General features: G+C 44.5%; 1 protein-coding gene across 6 annotated transcripts in view; it reads left to right on the forward strand.

The window, feature by feature from the left end:
- Window positions 1–17,552, forward strand: part of LOC144681248 (ankyrin-2-like) — an 866,008-nt gene that overhangs the window by 648,127 nt on the left and 200,329 nt on the right. For all 6 annotated transcript variants that reach the window (XM_078542889.1, XM_078542897.1, XM_078542890.1 and 3 more), the window contains 5 exons: window positions 373–570; window positions 7,269–7,367; window positions 7,930–8,028; window positions 12,608–12,706; window positions 13,196–13,294. In XM_078542889.1, coding sequence (XP_078399015.1) covers window positions 373–570; window positions 7,269–7,367; window positions 7,930–8,028; window positions 12,608–12,706; window positions 13,196–13,294 — 594 coding nt within the window. The remainder of the gene's footprint in view (window positions 1–372; window positions 571–7,268; window positions 7,368–7,929; window positions 8,029–12,607; window positions 12,707–13,195; window positions 13,295–17,552) is intronic.

The raw sequence follows: 17,552 nt of genomic DNA on the forward strand, positions 1-17,552 counted from the left end.
AGTTACACAACTACCTACTACTGTAGGCATGATTAATGGAATGGAAGGTACCACACCAAACTCTCATTCTCTAGCAATGTAACTGGATGTCAAATACTGTTCAGTCCTAGGCATGCAGATAGTGAAAAATGTTTGCAAATTGAACTGGTAATGTTTTATTTTAGAAAATATGGTTAAAAAATAATAAACTATATTTGGTAAATAATATCTAAATTAAAAGCCAAATAAATTGAGTTAAATCTCAGTCAGCAAATTAAGGAACAGATAATTGGTGGATTTGCCTGTAGCTAATATTTTGCAAAGTAAATTTCAGCATTGATCAGAAACTGGTAAAGACTAACTGCCTCGGGTTTTAAATTCGTGCCTTTCCAGAATGGCTATACACCTCTGCACATTGCTGCCAAGAAGAACCAAATGGAGATTGCCACCACCTTATTAGAGTATGGAGCTCAGACTAATGCCCTAACGAAGCAGGGAGTGACCCCCCTCCACCTGGCTTCACAGGAGGGACATGTGGACATGGTCTCACGTCTGATGGATAAAAATGCCAATGTTAATGTGGCCACAAAGGTAACTGCAAAGCATTATTGTGTCAATTGTGTCATTTATTACTGTGAAGAGAGAAGTGTTTAAATGTTGTGAACTTGAGACGCCTAATGTTTGGTGCCGTTAATTTTACCTGTTGCTCTGGGTGAATCTTATGCATTTTTGTTCTAATTTTATGAAATAGTGTTAAAAACTTTATAAATTAAATTGAGGAGTCCAATATTAATTAATGGAGAGGCAAATAAGTTCAAGTTGATTTCTTCCTCATATTTATTACCCTGGTGCAAGGATTGATTATAGAAATCAATATAGAAATTATTTTTTGTCTATCCTAGAGTTTGACAAAGCATTGTGAAGATCGTAAGACTACATGAGCGTTCTATGTTCATAGGGGCCAATAATATGAAGGCAGACGCCTGAAACTCTGATGCACATCAGGTGCTTATTCTCTATTATCAGCCTTGGAATACAGGGAAATGCATGAAGAAGTGTCTCATCTTCTGCAAGCCTGCACACTGGCTGTAAGGAAGGCTCATCAAGGCTCCACCTTTCATTTCAAGATGGCAGGTCCCCATAATGTAGGCTGAGCAGTCCAGACACTGAGGAGAGGATTTTAAGGCCTCATATGAACCAGGAACTGAGGCAGGCGGGCACTAAAAATAGTGCTGTTAACCGACGTGCTGGTTCCCCGGCTCCATCCCACCCTGGGCCATTTTCCCAGAGGTGGGATTGAGGGTGGTGGGTTGAGGGAGGGCAGGTGGCAAGGCTACCCGCCCATGAATGGCAGGTAGCCAATTCAGCTAATTAATGGCCACTTAAGGCTAATTGTTGAAAGCCGACTGGGATTTTCCAGTTGACCTCCAGGTCCCTGCAAGTGGTGAGGGATAGTTTAGCTGCCTGGAGGCCAGCTTCTGGCAGCTGACCTGGGGGCCAGCGCTCCAAGCAGGCTTAGAGGCCTTCCTGAACTGCTTGGGTTCAGCAGCAACCGCAGGCTGCTCTGTAGAGGGGCTCCCACCTAGCTGCTTCCCGGCCAAAGTGGCGGCCAGTCTGTTGGAATTTATTATTTTAACTTTGAAAAGGTTGGAGAGAGTACCTCCATTTTATGGCACCCTCTCTCTTACTTACCTGTCATGGCACTCTTATCCTGCTTTCAAACTGGAGGGCCTCTGATTGGCCCTCTAGCTTTGAGAGTCTGCCCACCATCCTTAATTGGCAAACCACTAACCATAATTTGCCAATGCGGGGAACATCACAGGTGAGGAACACCATGCAAACTTCTGAGCCCCAATTGAGCCTGGTGACAGGGTTCAGGAGCCCACAAGAAAATCCTGCCCTCAGACCCTGATATTTCTAGGAAGGGAAGGAGGGTCAGGCCAAAAGTGGCCGAAGGACCTGGCAAGACAGGGGACAAGGAGGTTATACCAAATTTAAAGACGGGACTTCATGATATTTTTTTTCCTCCATTTTCCCACCTGGCAGCCAGCCAAACTGACAACCTGACAAGCTCCCGTATAGGAAACCCAATGGCAGGAGATTGCAGCAAAGGATCCATGGGGATGGTGCCCAGTAATTGGGAGGTGGGCAGACTGCAGATTGGGGCTTATGGGGATGGGGAGAGGTCACTGATAGCGACAGGGGGTGAGACATAGTAAGATCAGAATCGACAGGTCAAGTCCAAAGGATTCCTTGAGGGGCCAGGGTGAGCACTCCTGCTCCTCCTGGCCCTCAAGAAGTGCCTTAAAAGACACTTCACCTTTGGAACTGCAAATTTTAAGTCAGGCTGACAATTATACTGTGGGAGCCTGATTTAAATATGTTAATGAAATGTGCCACCTCTTCAAGAGAGGACACTTGCATGCCACGAAACCCATCACCATAAAAACAACAGAAAGCATCAGATTGGTATGTGTTTCACGTTATTGTGGACAAAATTGGTTGCTCTTGCAGGGTAACTGGCTGTTGGAAGCCCTTTAGTTGCTGCTGTCAACAATAACAAGTTGTATTTTTATAGTGTCTTTAATGTAGTAAAACGTTCCAAGGTGCTTCGCAAAGTGTTACCAAAAGAAATTTGATACTAAGCCACACCAAAAGCTTGGCCAAAGAGGTGGATTTTAAAGAGTGTCTTAAAGGAGAAAAGCACAGTAGAGAAGCCGGGGGTGTAGGGAGGGAATTCCAGGGTTTAGAGCTCAAGCAGCTGAAGGCGTGGCTACCAATAGTGGAGCAATTCAAACTGAAGATGCTCAGGAGGCCAGAATTCATTGAACACAGATAGCTTGGAGGGTTATGGGGCTGGAGATTACAGACATAGGGAGGGGTGAGGCTGTTAAGCAATGAGAATTTTAAAATCGAGGCATTACTTGACCAGAAGCCAGTGCAGGTCAGTGAGCACCCGAGTGATATGTGAACAGGACTTGGTGTGAAATAAGACACAGGCAGCAGAGTTTTGGAGAGTCTCAAGTTTACAAAGGGTGATAGATCAGGGCCTGAATTTTTCCCGCATCGGGCGGGCTTGGCGGGGGCAGTTGCAGAGCCGACCGCCACCCGTGATCGGCTCCACACCGCCATTTTACGCAGGTGGGCCAATTAAGGCCCGCTCAGCATAATACAGGAGCAGTAGCGAGCGCTACCTGTGCAGGCGGGGGAGGAGGGAGAGTCGGGTCCAGCGCTTTTTCGCGCATGCAAACGAAAGAGCGCTTCAATCTCCCTGAGGCGCGGAGCTGCTTCAGGGAGATTGAAGCGCTTTCGAAAAAAATAAATACATGCAAGAAAAATTAAATGAAACATATCCCCGCATGTGACTGTGTCACATGAGGTGGGACATGCTTTTATTTTTCGTAAAAATTTTTTATTCAATTTGTTAAAGCTTTAGGAAACCTCATCCCGCTCGTGGATGAGGTTTCCTAAAAAAACGTAAAGGCCGCTTAGCCTTTTTGCCTACTCGCCAACCATTAGGTTGGACAGGCAGCGTAAATTTGAAATTCATTAGTTCCTTAATAGGCCTTTTAATTATTGGTAGGTGCGCGCCAGCCGAACAAAATGTCGTGACACACACTCGATGTCATTGCGCATCATGTTACGTGCCGGCGTGTCGGGCCCACCCCCACATGGAATGGAACCAGGTGAGAGTAGTCCAACATAACTGGATGACAGTGGGGAGGCAGTGGAGCAGATGGAGATGGTGTGGTCAACTATGTTAAATTCTATAGACTGGTTAAGAAGGATGAGGAGGGAAAATTTACCTTTGTGACAGTCACATAGGAAGTCATTTGAGACTTTGATAAAAGCAGTTTTAGTACTGTGGCAGGGGTGGGAACATGAATGGGGGGATTCAAACATGGTGTACCAGGAAAGATGAACATGGATTTGGGAGGTGACAACATGTTCAAGGACTTTTGAAGGAGACATTCTCCCACTATAAGACACCCAATATCCAAGCCCAGGCCTCTGTTGCACTAAGCATCATGTATGCCACAGAAATACTCCTGTTTATGGATTTCACATCTCCATGTGCAGTTTAGCTGGGCACATTCTGATGGCACTTTTGGTTCCATAATAAGGAATGATGCAGAAACTAAAGAGAGTAAAAAGACAATATGTGGCAATGAATTGTACCTTTAAGATATGTCACAGCAAGAAATGTAAATATTTATTACATTTTTGCGAGCATCAAGTCCTTGGTTGACCTTGCATGTGAAGTGATTGAGCAGGACTACCTCGCAGCACAACAGGGCCATTTTTCTCTCCCTTCCACAGCCAGGCCTTGACATCTGGTGAAACTAGTCGTCTATTAAATAAAACCCAAGAGATGATAGCAGTCAAGATATTCAGCCTTATGTCTCCCATTGGGACTGCAACACTCCAGATTTATAGCTCTGGGTTTTATTTTAAATTAAAATATTGCTTCATAATACATATTTATGAAAACCGTAACCGATTTTAAGAAGATATGCAGCTAATATTTAATGGAATGCCTTCAGACAAGTTTATTGGTATCATTTTTCTTACATGAAGAATAGTGAAACTTGTTTGACTTGAGGGCTGCCCTGAATTTCTGGTATGAAGAGGCCATTGAAATTTGAAAGTCTTCAAGTCAAATTTTCAGCAAGAAAATATGTAGCTTATTTATGTTTGAAAATCTATTCTTTAGAAGCTTTTGAATGTTAATAACCAGCAAAAAAGGGTGTTTATACCATAAAATCAATCAATTTGTCTTCTCTGGCCATTTGATTAAATGATTTCAATCTGACACCAAACCTTCAGCTTTTTTGAGTCAGCTGAAAACATGGGCAGAATTTTCTCGTCGGCATTTGGGGGCGGGCCCCGCGCGCCGACACATAAAACGATGAGCGATGACGTTGAGCGTGCGTCCTGACGTCACCACGTTTCATTCCGATCTTCCGTTCGGTGGGTACGCACTGGAGTCAGCTGCGAACTGCCAAAGGCCTGTTAAAGCCATTCATAAACTAATTAAACTAATTCTGAACGCTGCCCGTCCAACCTTAAGGTTGGCGGGCAGGCGAAGAGCCCAGGCGGCCTTCGCTTTTTGCATGAAACCTCATCTACAGGCGGGGTGAGGTTTCATGAAGGTTTGATTAATTAAATAAAAAATTTTATGGCAGTTCATAAACATGTCCCAGCTCATGTGACACTGTCACATGAGGGGGCATGCCTGAATTATTTTATTTATTTAATTTTTTTTACAGCCTTAAAACTGCACTTAACCTCCCTGAGGCAGCTCCGTGCTTCAGGGAGATTTCTGTGCTCTTTTGCGCGCATGGGGCTCACCCTCCTCCTCCCGCCCACACAGGTAGTGCTGAGCGTGACCGGGTGCGCGTCACGCTGGGCGGGCCTTAATTGGCCTGCCCATGTAAAATGGCGGCGTGCAGCCAATCGTGGCTCCGCGGCTGCTCCCGACCTGCCCGCCCAACAGGCAGAAGATTCTGCCCCATGACTAAAATGCAAATTTAGTACACAGTGTATAGTCTTCACGGGACATGTCCAGCAAATCTTAAACTTCTGATTTTATGTTAAGACAATAACTGGATTGTGTGTTTAATTATAACATTATCTACAGGAATGAATCATTAAACCATCTGAGTACTGTACCTTTCCTGCTCTCGTATATAAAACCAAAAAAGATAGCAAATATACTTTGCAGTAATTTGAAAAATAATGGCCCCATGCTGGAATTTTGACACCATTCACTCATTGGTTCCTGCCTCTCCTGATTGTATTGCCATTGTGAAAGGAGAGTTTTTGCTTTTTACATTTTTTTTGGGCCAGGTACAGTTGACTCAGTCAATCCACCCGGCAATCGGCTGCCAGCCACAATGGGCCCCATCTGCTGGTTTTGGGTGAGAATGATCGGTGCCGGAGCTGACAGGTTTTCTGATGCAGCAAACAGCACGCTGCAGCAGAGCAGAGCACCAGTTTGGCACCTCATGAAAATTTACGCGGCCCAAGTTGAAAACTTACCAGCCTTCCAACCAATGTCCCCTCTAATTTTTTTATGTTGTGCACAGTCTATTTATATAGGTGTGTGGGTCCTTTACATTTGTTTGCAGAGCCCTGCATGCTTGGTAACATTAAGGGGCTGACTTGTGCTCAGCCAGCATCGGAACTTCCAGGTTGCTGCGGCCACATGGCTTAGACTGTGCTCTCGACTGTGGCCTTGAGTGGGTACATCATCAATATCACATCAGTTTTGAGGCTGACTTGAAAATCAGTCCCCATAAGTCTTGATCTTGTTAAGAAATGGCCTATGAAAAACATTATCAACTGCCTTTGGAAAATGCCTGCGCCCAACATGAATCTTGGAGAGCAGGAAGAACAGTGGCCAAGGAACGCACTTGCCTTCCGATTAAGAATGGCAGGCAGGTTCTCAAGGCTGGAAGGCCAATAGGGGGCCCCCCAACACTTACACATTGACAGCCCCTGCATGGGAGCTACTGATCTAGGTAGGAGAGGGAGGGCACCTCAAGTTGGAGCCATCCTCTGAAGACCTTTTATTGCCTTAAAAATAAGGAGGCCACAGCTGTTAGGCTTGTCAGTGTGGAGGGAAAACCCCTCGCGGGGCAGCCTGTGGCCACAGCTATAGCCATCTTGCACTTGTGGTGGAAAAGAGAGGGATGGGTTAAAAGTGATAGATGGAGCAGCTCTCCAGGCCATGGAATTAAAACTCCATGGCATTCAGGTACATGACCAGCTCTTGTCACACCACCACCACTACCACCACCCTACCTGGCCTAGAAATCCTGCCCCTGTAAAAATCAAGACCATTACTATGGCCCTGTTGGTTCAGATTTTTTTTTCAAATTTATCTGCCTATCTCTTCCCGTATCACATATCCACTGTTCATCAGTCTGTAATTAACTCCCAACAGAGAAATACATACAGTATGTTGATTTGAAGGGCCAAGATTCCTATGGTAAGTTCAAGTGTAAGAAAATGTTCTTTTCAGCTGCACTGGAAGATGGCCTGAATAACATTGGTCCCGATGAATATAGCAATGATAGAAGCTTTGGGTTATCAATGCTGATATGCAGAAAGCAAGCAAAATAGCACCTGCCATTTTAGAAAATTAAATGAAGAGACCAGAAAGGGAACAATAAATATAAATCTTATAAAGAAATCATAGAAGTCAGTGATTTAAAAAAAAAGAAGTGGCTCCATGCTTATTAAAAAAAATTCATGTGTCATCTCTCTCCTATGTCTGTCATTAGAGCGGATTGTCAGCACTGCACTTGGCAGCTCAGGAGGACAAGGTTAATGTTGCAGAAATTCTGGTGAAACGAGGCACAAATCTTGATGCACAGACTAAGGTATTGCAGCACGGAATTATTTTTCTTCGTAGTTTTGTTTTATTCTTGTTCATTTTCATTGCCAGTCTTAGATACGCCACACGCATCTGTAGTGGTTGGTGAACTCGTGAACCTTTATAATATGTACTTTATGTAGACTAATATCAAAATGCAAAAAGCTAGTTTTTTTTTTCTCTCTCTTTTGGTCTCAATTCCTCTCTCCCCCTGAATAATGGGGACAAGGTTCCATTTGTGTCTATCGCTCTCTGGCACTACATTCGATTGATCAATCTTCCTGTGTGAGTTTTGGAAGTGAGTGGCACGAGGACATCATTGCTGTACTCTATCCTTTTCTTGTCCAATGATGTTCACAAACCCAAAAATATTTTGGAAATGAGACCATAGGTTAGATTTTTGGCTGAACTGTATCACATGCCAATAATGATAAGATTTAGCATCTACTTGTTGACAGCAAATTATTCATTTTTCTGTTTTAAATTTCTTGTCACTTTTATAATATTTCAGGATTCCTGCAGTCATAAAGTTGTCTTTATACGTTCTGACTAAAACTTCTTTCTTTCAGGTTGGCTATACTCCACTGATTGTGGCTTGTCACTATGGAAACGTTAAGATGGTCAATTTCCTCCTACAGCATGGCTCCAATGTTAATGCCAAAACCAAGGTAAAAAAAAAGAGCAACTTTTAGTCCACAGGATATATGTTTTTAAACATTTGGTTTTTGTATACAAGGCCCTATTAATTTATTATCGCTCATTGACGATCCCTAGTTGCCCTGAAAAGGCAATGGGGTTAGTGTGTTCCTTGATTGCTGCAGGTCTTGTGTGATAATGCTCTTCCTATCATGACATTAGATTAGGAATTCTAGGATTTTAATGCAGTCGCGGTGAAGGAAAAGCAACATAGATATAAGTCAGAATAGTGTGTGACTTGGAGGGGAACTTGGACATGATGTTGTTCCCATGATCTTTTTACTGTTTTCTTTTGTTGACGGTCAAGCTGACAGGGCTGGGAGACGCTGTTGATTACACCAGGCAAATCACTGCAGTTCATTCTATACAGAACATAATGGAGCCACAGTGTGCCAGGGATGGTGAGGGTGGGCATTGAATCGAGCAGCAGGGGCCAGATTCTGTTGTGGGCTGGTATGGGCTACTTCATTATCAGAGGAGTTGCAAACGGAGCTGGACAATGTAAAGTTCAGGCCTTACCTTATGTTTGGGGCTTGGGCACCACCCTCAGGATCTCCAATATTAATGTGATAATTGGGTTATTTGTCAGATACATTTCCATCTCTCCGCCCCACCCCGCCACCCCGTCACCACTGATGTCAGTTTTGCTAGGGCTCGTTGTCACATATTTGATTGATATCAGGTGATCCTATATGAGCAGGCATAGGAAGAGGGAAAGCTAACCCATGGGGCCGCATCTTCTCAGTCCCGTGGAGACAGGCCTTGAGGTGGAATTTGAAGCAAAATTAGAGAACCTTACATCGGTGAGCCATTCTGATGCGGTCCTGCCTATTATCGATCTTGCCGGAGGTGAGATGACACCGGCTATCCTCCCGCCAGTGGCAGGTAGCCAATTATTCGCAATTAGATGCCCAATTGGTGGGAAATTGCTGTCAGGATCCTCCTATCGAAGGACGGGCCCCACTGAGGCCAAAGCCTGGAAGGTGTCTGGAGGCATCCTCCCAAAAATAGGTTGGGGGCCATCAATGCCTCCTTAAAATCCCCCCTTCATGATCCAGGGGTATCAGAGGGGCATAACCATGACCATTGACTGTCCTGTGGATGGGTTCTCCCTCCACAATGATGGCCTTACAGCTTAGCCAAACTTAAGTTTTAAAACTGCAGAAGCATTCAGCGGGTGCCCCCATCTTATGTTGGATGGATTTGCGGGTTGATGCTTAACCTGTTTGGCCGCATTATGAACGGATCTTTCTTGGTCATCAAGTCCTGAAGTGGGACACAAATCTGGTGCTTCTGGCTTAGAGGCTGGGATGCTGCCTGTCTTGGAAACCTTGCCTCTCAAGACCTCTGCTGTAGTATAGGGTCTGGCACATATAAAGTTAACATGGGACTGAGTACAGTACCACCCACCCAGTGATGTAAGAAGGCACATGACCCAGACCCAGGGATTGAGTATAGTTGTGTAAAGACCTAAGCACGGAGATAGCTCCTAGCCTATACCCTTTACTGTACACGTGTCAATAGTTCCAGCTGTTAATAAATACTTAGAGTTAACCTACAGAAGACTACAGAGATCTTTAAGACATACTGACCTGTAACAGCTACAAAACTAGCATCTACCCGACTATGTGGAAAATTGTCCAGGTATGTCCTGGACACAAAAAGGACAAATCCAACCCAGCAAATTACCATCCCATCAGTTTGCTCTCCATCATCAGTAAAGTAATGGAAGGGGTCATCAAGAGTGCTGTCAAGTGGCACTTGCTTAGCAATAACCTGCTTACTGATGCCCAGTCTGGGTCCTGCCAGGGCCACTCAGCCCCTGACCTCATTACAGCCTTGGGTCAAACATGGACAAAAGAGTTGAACTCCCAAGGCAAGGTGAGAGTGACTGCCCTTGACATCAAGGTTGCATTTGACAGAGTGTGGCATCAGGGAGCCCAAGCAAAACTGGAGTCAATGGGAATCAGGGGGAAAACTCTCTGCTGGTTAGAGTGATACCTAGCACAAAGGAAGATGGTTGTGGTTGTTGGAGGTCAGCCATCTCAGCTTCAGGACATCACTGCAGGAGTTCCTCAGAGTAGTGTCCTCGGCTCAACCATCTTCAGATGCTTCATGAATGACCTTCCTTCCATCATGAGGTCAGAAGTGGAGATGTTCGCTGCTGATTGTACGATGTTCAGCACCATTCGTGACTCCTCAGATACTGAAGCAGTCCATGTCCAAATGCAGCAAGACCTGGACAATATCCAGGCTTGAGCTGACAAGTGTCAAGTAACATTCGCACCACACAAGTGCCGGGCATTGACCATCTCCAACAAGAGAGAATCCAACCATCACCCCTTGATGTTCATTGGCATTACTATCACTGAAACCCCCACTATCAACATCCTGAGGTTACCATTGACCAGAAACTGAACTGGACTAGCCATATAAATACTGTGGCTACAAGTGCAGGTCAGAGGCTAGAAATAGTGCACTGAGTAACCCACCTCCTGACTCCCCAAAGCCTGTCCACCATCTACAAGGTTCAAGTCAGGAGTGTGATGGAATGCTCCCCACTTGCCTGGATGAGTGCAGCTTCCAAAATACTCAAGAAGCTTGTCACCGTCCAGGACAAAGCAGCCCACTTGATTAGCACCACATCCACAAACATTCACTCCCCCCACCACCGAAATACAGTAGCAGCAGTGTGCACCATCTACAAGATGCACTGCAGGAATTCACTAAGGCTCCTTCGACAGCACCTTCCAAACCCACAACCACTACCATCTAGAAGGACAAGGGCAGCAGATAGATGGGAACACCACCACCTGGAAGTTCCACTCCAAGTAACTTACCATCCTGACTTGGAAATATATCGCCGTTCCTTCAATGTCACTGGGTCAAAATCCTAGAACTCCCTTCCTAACAGCACTGTGGGTGTACCTACACCATATGGACTGCAGAAGTTCAAGAAGGCAGCTCACTACCACCTTCTTAAGGGCAACTAGGGATGGGCAATAAATGCTGGCCCAGCCAGCGAAACCCACATTCCATGAATGAATTTTTAAAAAACATCCACAATCATAAAAGTTTGCTGAGGCATTAAAACAGAAATGCAGAAAATATTCAGTCAATGGCATGAGTTCTAATGAAAGGTCATTGACCTGAAACATTAACTCCCTTTCTCTCACCACAGATGCTGCCAGACCTGTTGAATATTTCCAGCACATTCTGTTTCTATTTCAATTTTCCCCACATATGCAGTATTTTGCATTTGTACAAGCTGTTGAGGCAAATGCATTAGAAGCTTTCGAAAGGAAACTAGAAGAGTACTTGAGAAAAAAGAGAATAGAAAGATAAGCTGTAGGCAGAGATAAAGCAGATAGGATGGGAGGAGATGTGTGTGATTTATAAACAGCACGGATGAGTTGGGCCAATGGGCCTGTTTCTGTGCTATATATTCTGTATTAATTCTATATGATCTATTCTAGACATCATTCTCCAATGTTAGTTGGGGGATGGTTCTCTCAATTGACACTTAAGCTCTTCATTCCCCCTCAACCATTTTTCAACTATTGGCTAATCAGTTGAGCTCAAGAAGAAAGCTGTCCACCACCACCATCTCAAGGTCAAATATGGAATAGACAATAAAAACTGGCCTGCTGGTGATGTCCACATTTTGAGAGTGAATGTAAAGAAAAATTTTATTGTGTCTCAATGAGCAGAATTTTATGCTGTTTGGGCAGGTGTGCGCCCAACCTGATCGGGCACGAAATCGCACGTGATGATGTCAGGCGAGCGTCCCGATGTCATCCCACGTTCGCGCAATATTTTAGTCAGCGGGCGCATGCAAAAATCAGAAGCGTGCCCGCCGGCAATTAAGAGGGCAATTAAGTCCATTAACGGCGCAGTTGTCTGTCATTTTACGTGGCCCATCCAACCTTATGGTTGGTGGATGGGCGAATCGGCCAGGCGGCCTTTGCATTTTCCACAAACCTCATCCACGGGTGGGATGAGGTTTCCGTGATGAAATAAAATATAAATAAATTTCTGTGGACAGCATTTTCATAAGCTAAGTTGTCAGGTGACTGATTATGATGCATGGACACTTTTTTTCAGCTTTTGAATGCTTTATGTTTGCTGCTTCAGGTTTTCAGCTCCATGAGGCAGCTCTCTGGCTTCATGGAGCTTTCTGTCAGCGCCGGCCTGCGCCCATGCTGACGTCAGTGCCCGCCCTCTTCCCACCCCCACTCCGGCAGCGCTGAGCTTTTCAGTGCACGTTTCATGCTGGCTGGCTGGTAATTGGCCAGCCAGTGTGAAATCGCGGTCTGGGCCAGTCGTGGTCAGCGGTCTGTTTCCCAGCCGATCCTGGGCCCGCTGATCACGCCCACCCAACGACCTGAAAATTCAGGCCAAGGGGTTTCAGCAGTTCATTCTCAACACTGAGAGAACTTCCTCAATCCACTATTGCAGTGATATGCTAATGACGGGCAATCAAATTTCTCATTTGTGCTATTTCTTTCCTGTTATCTGAATGCTCTTGAATAAACCTGGCTGCGTACTCAGAATGGATATACACCTTTGCATCAGGCAGCACAACAGGGTCACACCCACATTATCAACGTCCTCCTTCAACACGGAGCCAGAGCCAATGCCATCACTGCAGTAAGTCTATCTCTTTGCTTGATGGAGTAGCTGGAAGATTGTGTGTGTGCAGAAGGCTTATGCCTCAGTAAGGATCATTGATACTAGTGCTAATTGCTGCTGTCATCTCAAAAGGTCACAATCTATTGATTTTAGCATCCTTTTCAGCATAAGCTGTGTTTAAAAAATTATATCTTACATCATCTAATTTTTTACCATGCTAATAAGGTCAGATCGTGTAATAAAAGGACTGCATAAATAATTTCACTGTTATTTAGCTGTTACTAATAACCACCTCTCCAGTTAATGTAAGTTTTATAAAGTATCAAGTTCTAGTCAGCTTATGGCAGTCAGGTGAACCTGCACATTTCAAATAGATATGATGAGTGGAAAGTTTCAAATAGTATCCTTTTAGGATTTAGTGATCACCATTGACGGGACATCAGCTCACACAGGGCTCTGGCGAAACAAAGTGCAATTTCACAATTAACCCAACTCTTTTCCTTGCAGAATGGTAACACTGCCTTAGCAATTGCCAAACGCCTTGGATATATCTCTGTGGTTGATACCTTGAAGGTTGTCACAGAAGAAGTCACCACCACTACAACTGTGAGTATATCCCTGAAGACAAAATCTCATCAGGGAGTTTCAGGTACTGTTCTTTCTTGGCATTTTAAGGATAAATTTGATTTTTATGTTGCAGCATTTTTTGCAGTATTGGTTGTAAACTAATATTATAAACCTTTGCCCTGTCACAAATAGGTTTAACAATTAAATTAATTGACAAATTATGACACTAGATTAGAGACAAAAGGTTGTTATTTTTGATATATAAATATTTGCTGATGAGACATCTGTGGTGAGATTCAACTTGCTATATGTGAGGACAATCAGAATTTTCTTACAGGGCTGACTTGATGGAAGTTTATATATAGCTTGAGGAATGTATTATTAATTAAGCAAAATATCATGACTGCTTCACAGCCTAGTTCAGCAGAACCCTTGGATTAAGTTGATGCAATGAGGAAAGAAAGAAGAGGGAATATGAAATCATGTTAATTTACAGCATGTTTATTGAAGCAAAACCAATAGTTTACATATCAATTGGTTGTCATAAACAATTTGCTGCTGAAATTGCACAATGCTTCCTAAACTTGGTTCTAAAGACAATCTGCTGGGTTGGGGGTCATTTTCAGGATTTCCGTTGCCAAAGCTCTCACGGGTCATTCAGATACTTCTTGACTTCCATGCTAATGTCAGACGCTCACCCCATTAGGGGCATTTCTAGACTGCCCAGTGAAGGGGTCACAAATTGCAGTGAAACAATAACACTAGCTGGCCACATTACAGAAAGATACACAATTAATGGGCAGAATTTTGCGAGCGGGGGCAGGACCCGCTCGCCGACGCGTAAAATGACGTGCGGTGACGTTAGGGGGAACTCCTGATGTCCCTGCACCCGATTTAAATTTTCAGGAAGGCGGGGGCGCAGCAAAATCAGCTGCGTGCCTGCCGACCTGTCATTGGCCAATTGAGGCCATTGACAGGGTCAATTAAGTAATTAAAGGACCTGCCCGTCCAACCTTAAGGTTGGTGGGCAGGCCAGGAGCCCCGGCAGGAACTAGAAAAAACATGAAACCTCATCCACGGGCGGGGTGATGTTTCATGTAGGCTTTAAAAACTTTTAATAAAAATTTTGTAAAAATTATGGACATGTCCCAACTCATGTGACTTTGTCACATGAGGGGACACGTAAGGGAATTTTTCTTTTTCTATTTTTAATATTTTTGAAAGTAGAGGCAATCTCCCTGAGGCAGCACTTAGCCTCAGGGAAATGAGTGCGCTCTTTCGTGCGCATGCGCAGAAGAGCGCACTCTCGATTTTGGGAATCCCCCCGCCCACACAGGGAGTGCATAGCGCTTCCCTGCAGATGTCACTCTGGGCAGGCCTTAATTGGCCCGCCCATGTAAAATAGCGCTGCGCCTCTGATCGGGGGTGCCAATCGGAAGCGCGGCCATAAGCACCCGCCCATCAACTTCCCCTCCAACGGGATGAAAATTCAGCCCAATAACTCTGGGTAGACTCCTCTATTTAAAAAAACATAGGAGTTTACTACAGACCACTGGGTGAGCATGAAAGGAAGTCAGTTTGTTCTGAACAAAGAGATTGGGTATGTGAGAACAGAAAAGTTATTTTAATAAGTGCTCCAAACAACCAACACTACAAGGGAAAACCCAAATGGCTTGGAGTCAGATTGATGTAATGTATCTTAAATCACCCCTTGAGACACAGTACTCATCTTAACCTGGAGCTTGTAAGTGACCTTGATAACATAAAGAAAATTTAAGTTGTGGCAACTTTGGAGGATAGTGGCCACAGAACGACTGAGTTCAATATGAACTGGGATATATATATATATGTATATGTATAAAACTTTAAGTGGGCTGAATGAGAAACAGCCTTAAGCGAATTGGTTGAATGAAGTTATTCAACAATGCTTCGTAGCAATCTAAAGGAATAATGCTGAATATGTACAATAATTACATTACTTGAATCACAATTTCACCCCATACAAGCATGACACTGAAAAGGTTTACAAACAAAGCAAAGTGAAGTAAAAAGGAAGGAAAAAGGACTTCTACAGATCCTGTAGTGAGAATGAGGAAACTGTTCACGTAGATCAGTATAGAAACATGCAGAAATGAGTTAATAGGGCAATCAGTAGGGCAGAGGACGACCTAGGTAAAAGCTGTAGATGAGAAACATAGGGGAGAATTTTCTCACCATTGGGCAGGCGGTTCAGGAGTGGGCGCAAGCAGGCGCGTAGCTGATCATCGCCCGCGATCAGCTGTGCGCTGCCATTCTGCGTGGCAGGCCAATTAAGGCCCACCCAGCGTGATGCGCACCCAGAAGCGCGTAGTGCTCCCTGTGCGGGTGGGGGGAGGAGAGAGGGTTGGGGCCTGCACTCTTTTGCGCTCATGCATGCGAAAGAGTGCAGAAACTTCCCTGAGGCAGCTCCGTGCCTCAGAGAGATTACTTTGATTATGAAAAGTTGGATAAAATAATTTTTTTTAAATTTCAGACATGTCCATGTCAGTTACAGTGTCACATGAGCTGGGGCATGTCAATGAATGTTAAAATTTTTTATTAAACTTATACCGCCCATGGATGAGGTTCCACGAAAAATGCGAAGGCCGCCTGAGCTCTTTGCCTGCCCGCCAACCTTAAGGTTGGATGGACAGCCCCGACAAGTTCCTCAATTAGTTTAATAATGGCCTTAATAAGCCTTTGACAGTTCAGTGGGCGCGCAGCCGACTCTGCTGCGTGCCCGCCGAATTGAGGATCAGAATAGCGCGCAGTGATGTCGGGTCGCATGCCCAACATCACCGCGCCTCATTTTACACGTCGGCAAGTGAGGCCCTCTCCCACACACTGAACAGAATATTCAGGCCATAATTATTTTAGTATGATATGAGGCGAGAACTATGAAAGATACAAATAGGCTTGAAACAAAGGATGAGTACAAGATAGTAAATATTTTGCATGACTACTTCCTCCAAGTACTCACAAGAGAAGGCCATGAGCAACACGCTTCACCGCAAACAGATATAACTGAAATAAACTCTGTCCCTTCCAAGATAGAACCCTTAGGCCAGGATCTTTAGTTCGGCGAGCGGGGGGGCAGGGCCCGCTCACCGACGCGGAACTCCCAATGTCCCCCCACTTCATTTCCATTTTCAGGTCGGCGGGGGCACAGCTGAATCAGCTCTGCGCACGCCGACCTGTCAACGGCCTATTGAGTCCATTGAAAAAGTAATTAAGCTCATTAATGGACTTGCCCGTCCAACCTTAAGGTTGGCAGGCAGACCGGGAGCTCTGGCGGGCTTCAGAAAAAGCATGAATCCTCATCCAAGGGCGGGATGAGGTTTCATGAGGGTTTTTAAAAATTTAATAAATGTTTGATTAAGAGTGATGGACACGTCCCAAATCATGTGACAGTGTCACACGAGGGGACATGTCAGGAAAGTTTTATTTTTGCCCCTTCACCATTTTTAAATTTGGCGCCAATCTCCCTGAGGCAGCACTTAGCCTCAGGGAAATGAGTGTGGTCTTTCGTGTGCATGCGTGAAAGAGCACACTCTCGGCTGAGGGAATCTCCGCCCACGTAAAATGGCGGCACCTCCCCGATCAGAGGCGCACCCGCTCCTGCACTTCCCCCCCCGACGGGGGGAAAATTCTTCCCTTAAACAAAGACTCAAAACAAACAAATTCCCATGGACACAATTAGTATCTTCCTGGATTAAGAGAGACTAGGGAGGTGATCTGAGACATTGATGATCATGATAAAGGAGTCACTGGACACTGGGGAGGTACCAGTTAATTGGAAACACACTAACATGCCATATTCAAAAGGCAAAATAGAGCAAATACACATAACTACAGACTCACTAATTTTACCCAATTTTGTGTGAAACAATGGAATTTATTTTCAGAAGTGAACTTGAAGAATAACTGCACAGCAGTAACCCAATAAACAGCAATCAACATAAATTCAAAAGTGAAAAATGCCTAACCATCCTCCTCAACTTCTATGAGAATGTGACAATCCAAAGGACCGTAAAATGTCTTAGAGAATGATACAATTAGATTTTCAAAAGACAAGTTACAAAGTTTCATATGAAAGACTATTGCTTAAGCTCATAGCCATGTGGATTTCAAGTAATTTTTGGGAAAGTTTAAGAGATTGGCTGAAGAGTGCAAGAAACTGGGTGCTTGTTTAGAAGAGTTATATTATGCTTAGAAGAGTGGGGTGACCCAGGGACTGATAATGGAACCACTACTGTTATTCCTTTACATCAATGACTTA

This window comes from Cetorhinus maximus, chromosome 1 (assembly GCF_964194155.1).
Source record: "Cetorhinus maximus chromosome 1, sCetMax3.hap1.1, whole genome shotgun sequence".
NCBI classification, from domain to species: Eukaryota; Metazoa; Chordata; class Chondrichthyes; order Lamniformes; family Cetorhinidae; genus Cetorhinus; species Cetorhinus maximus.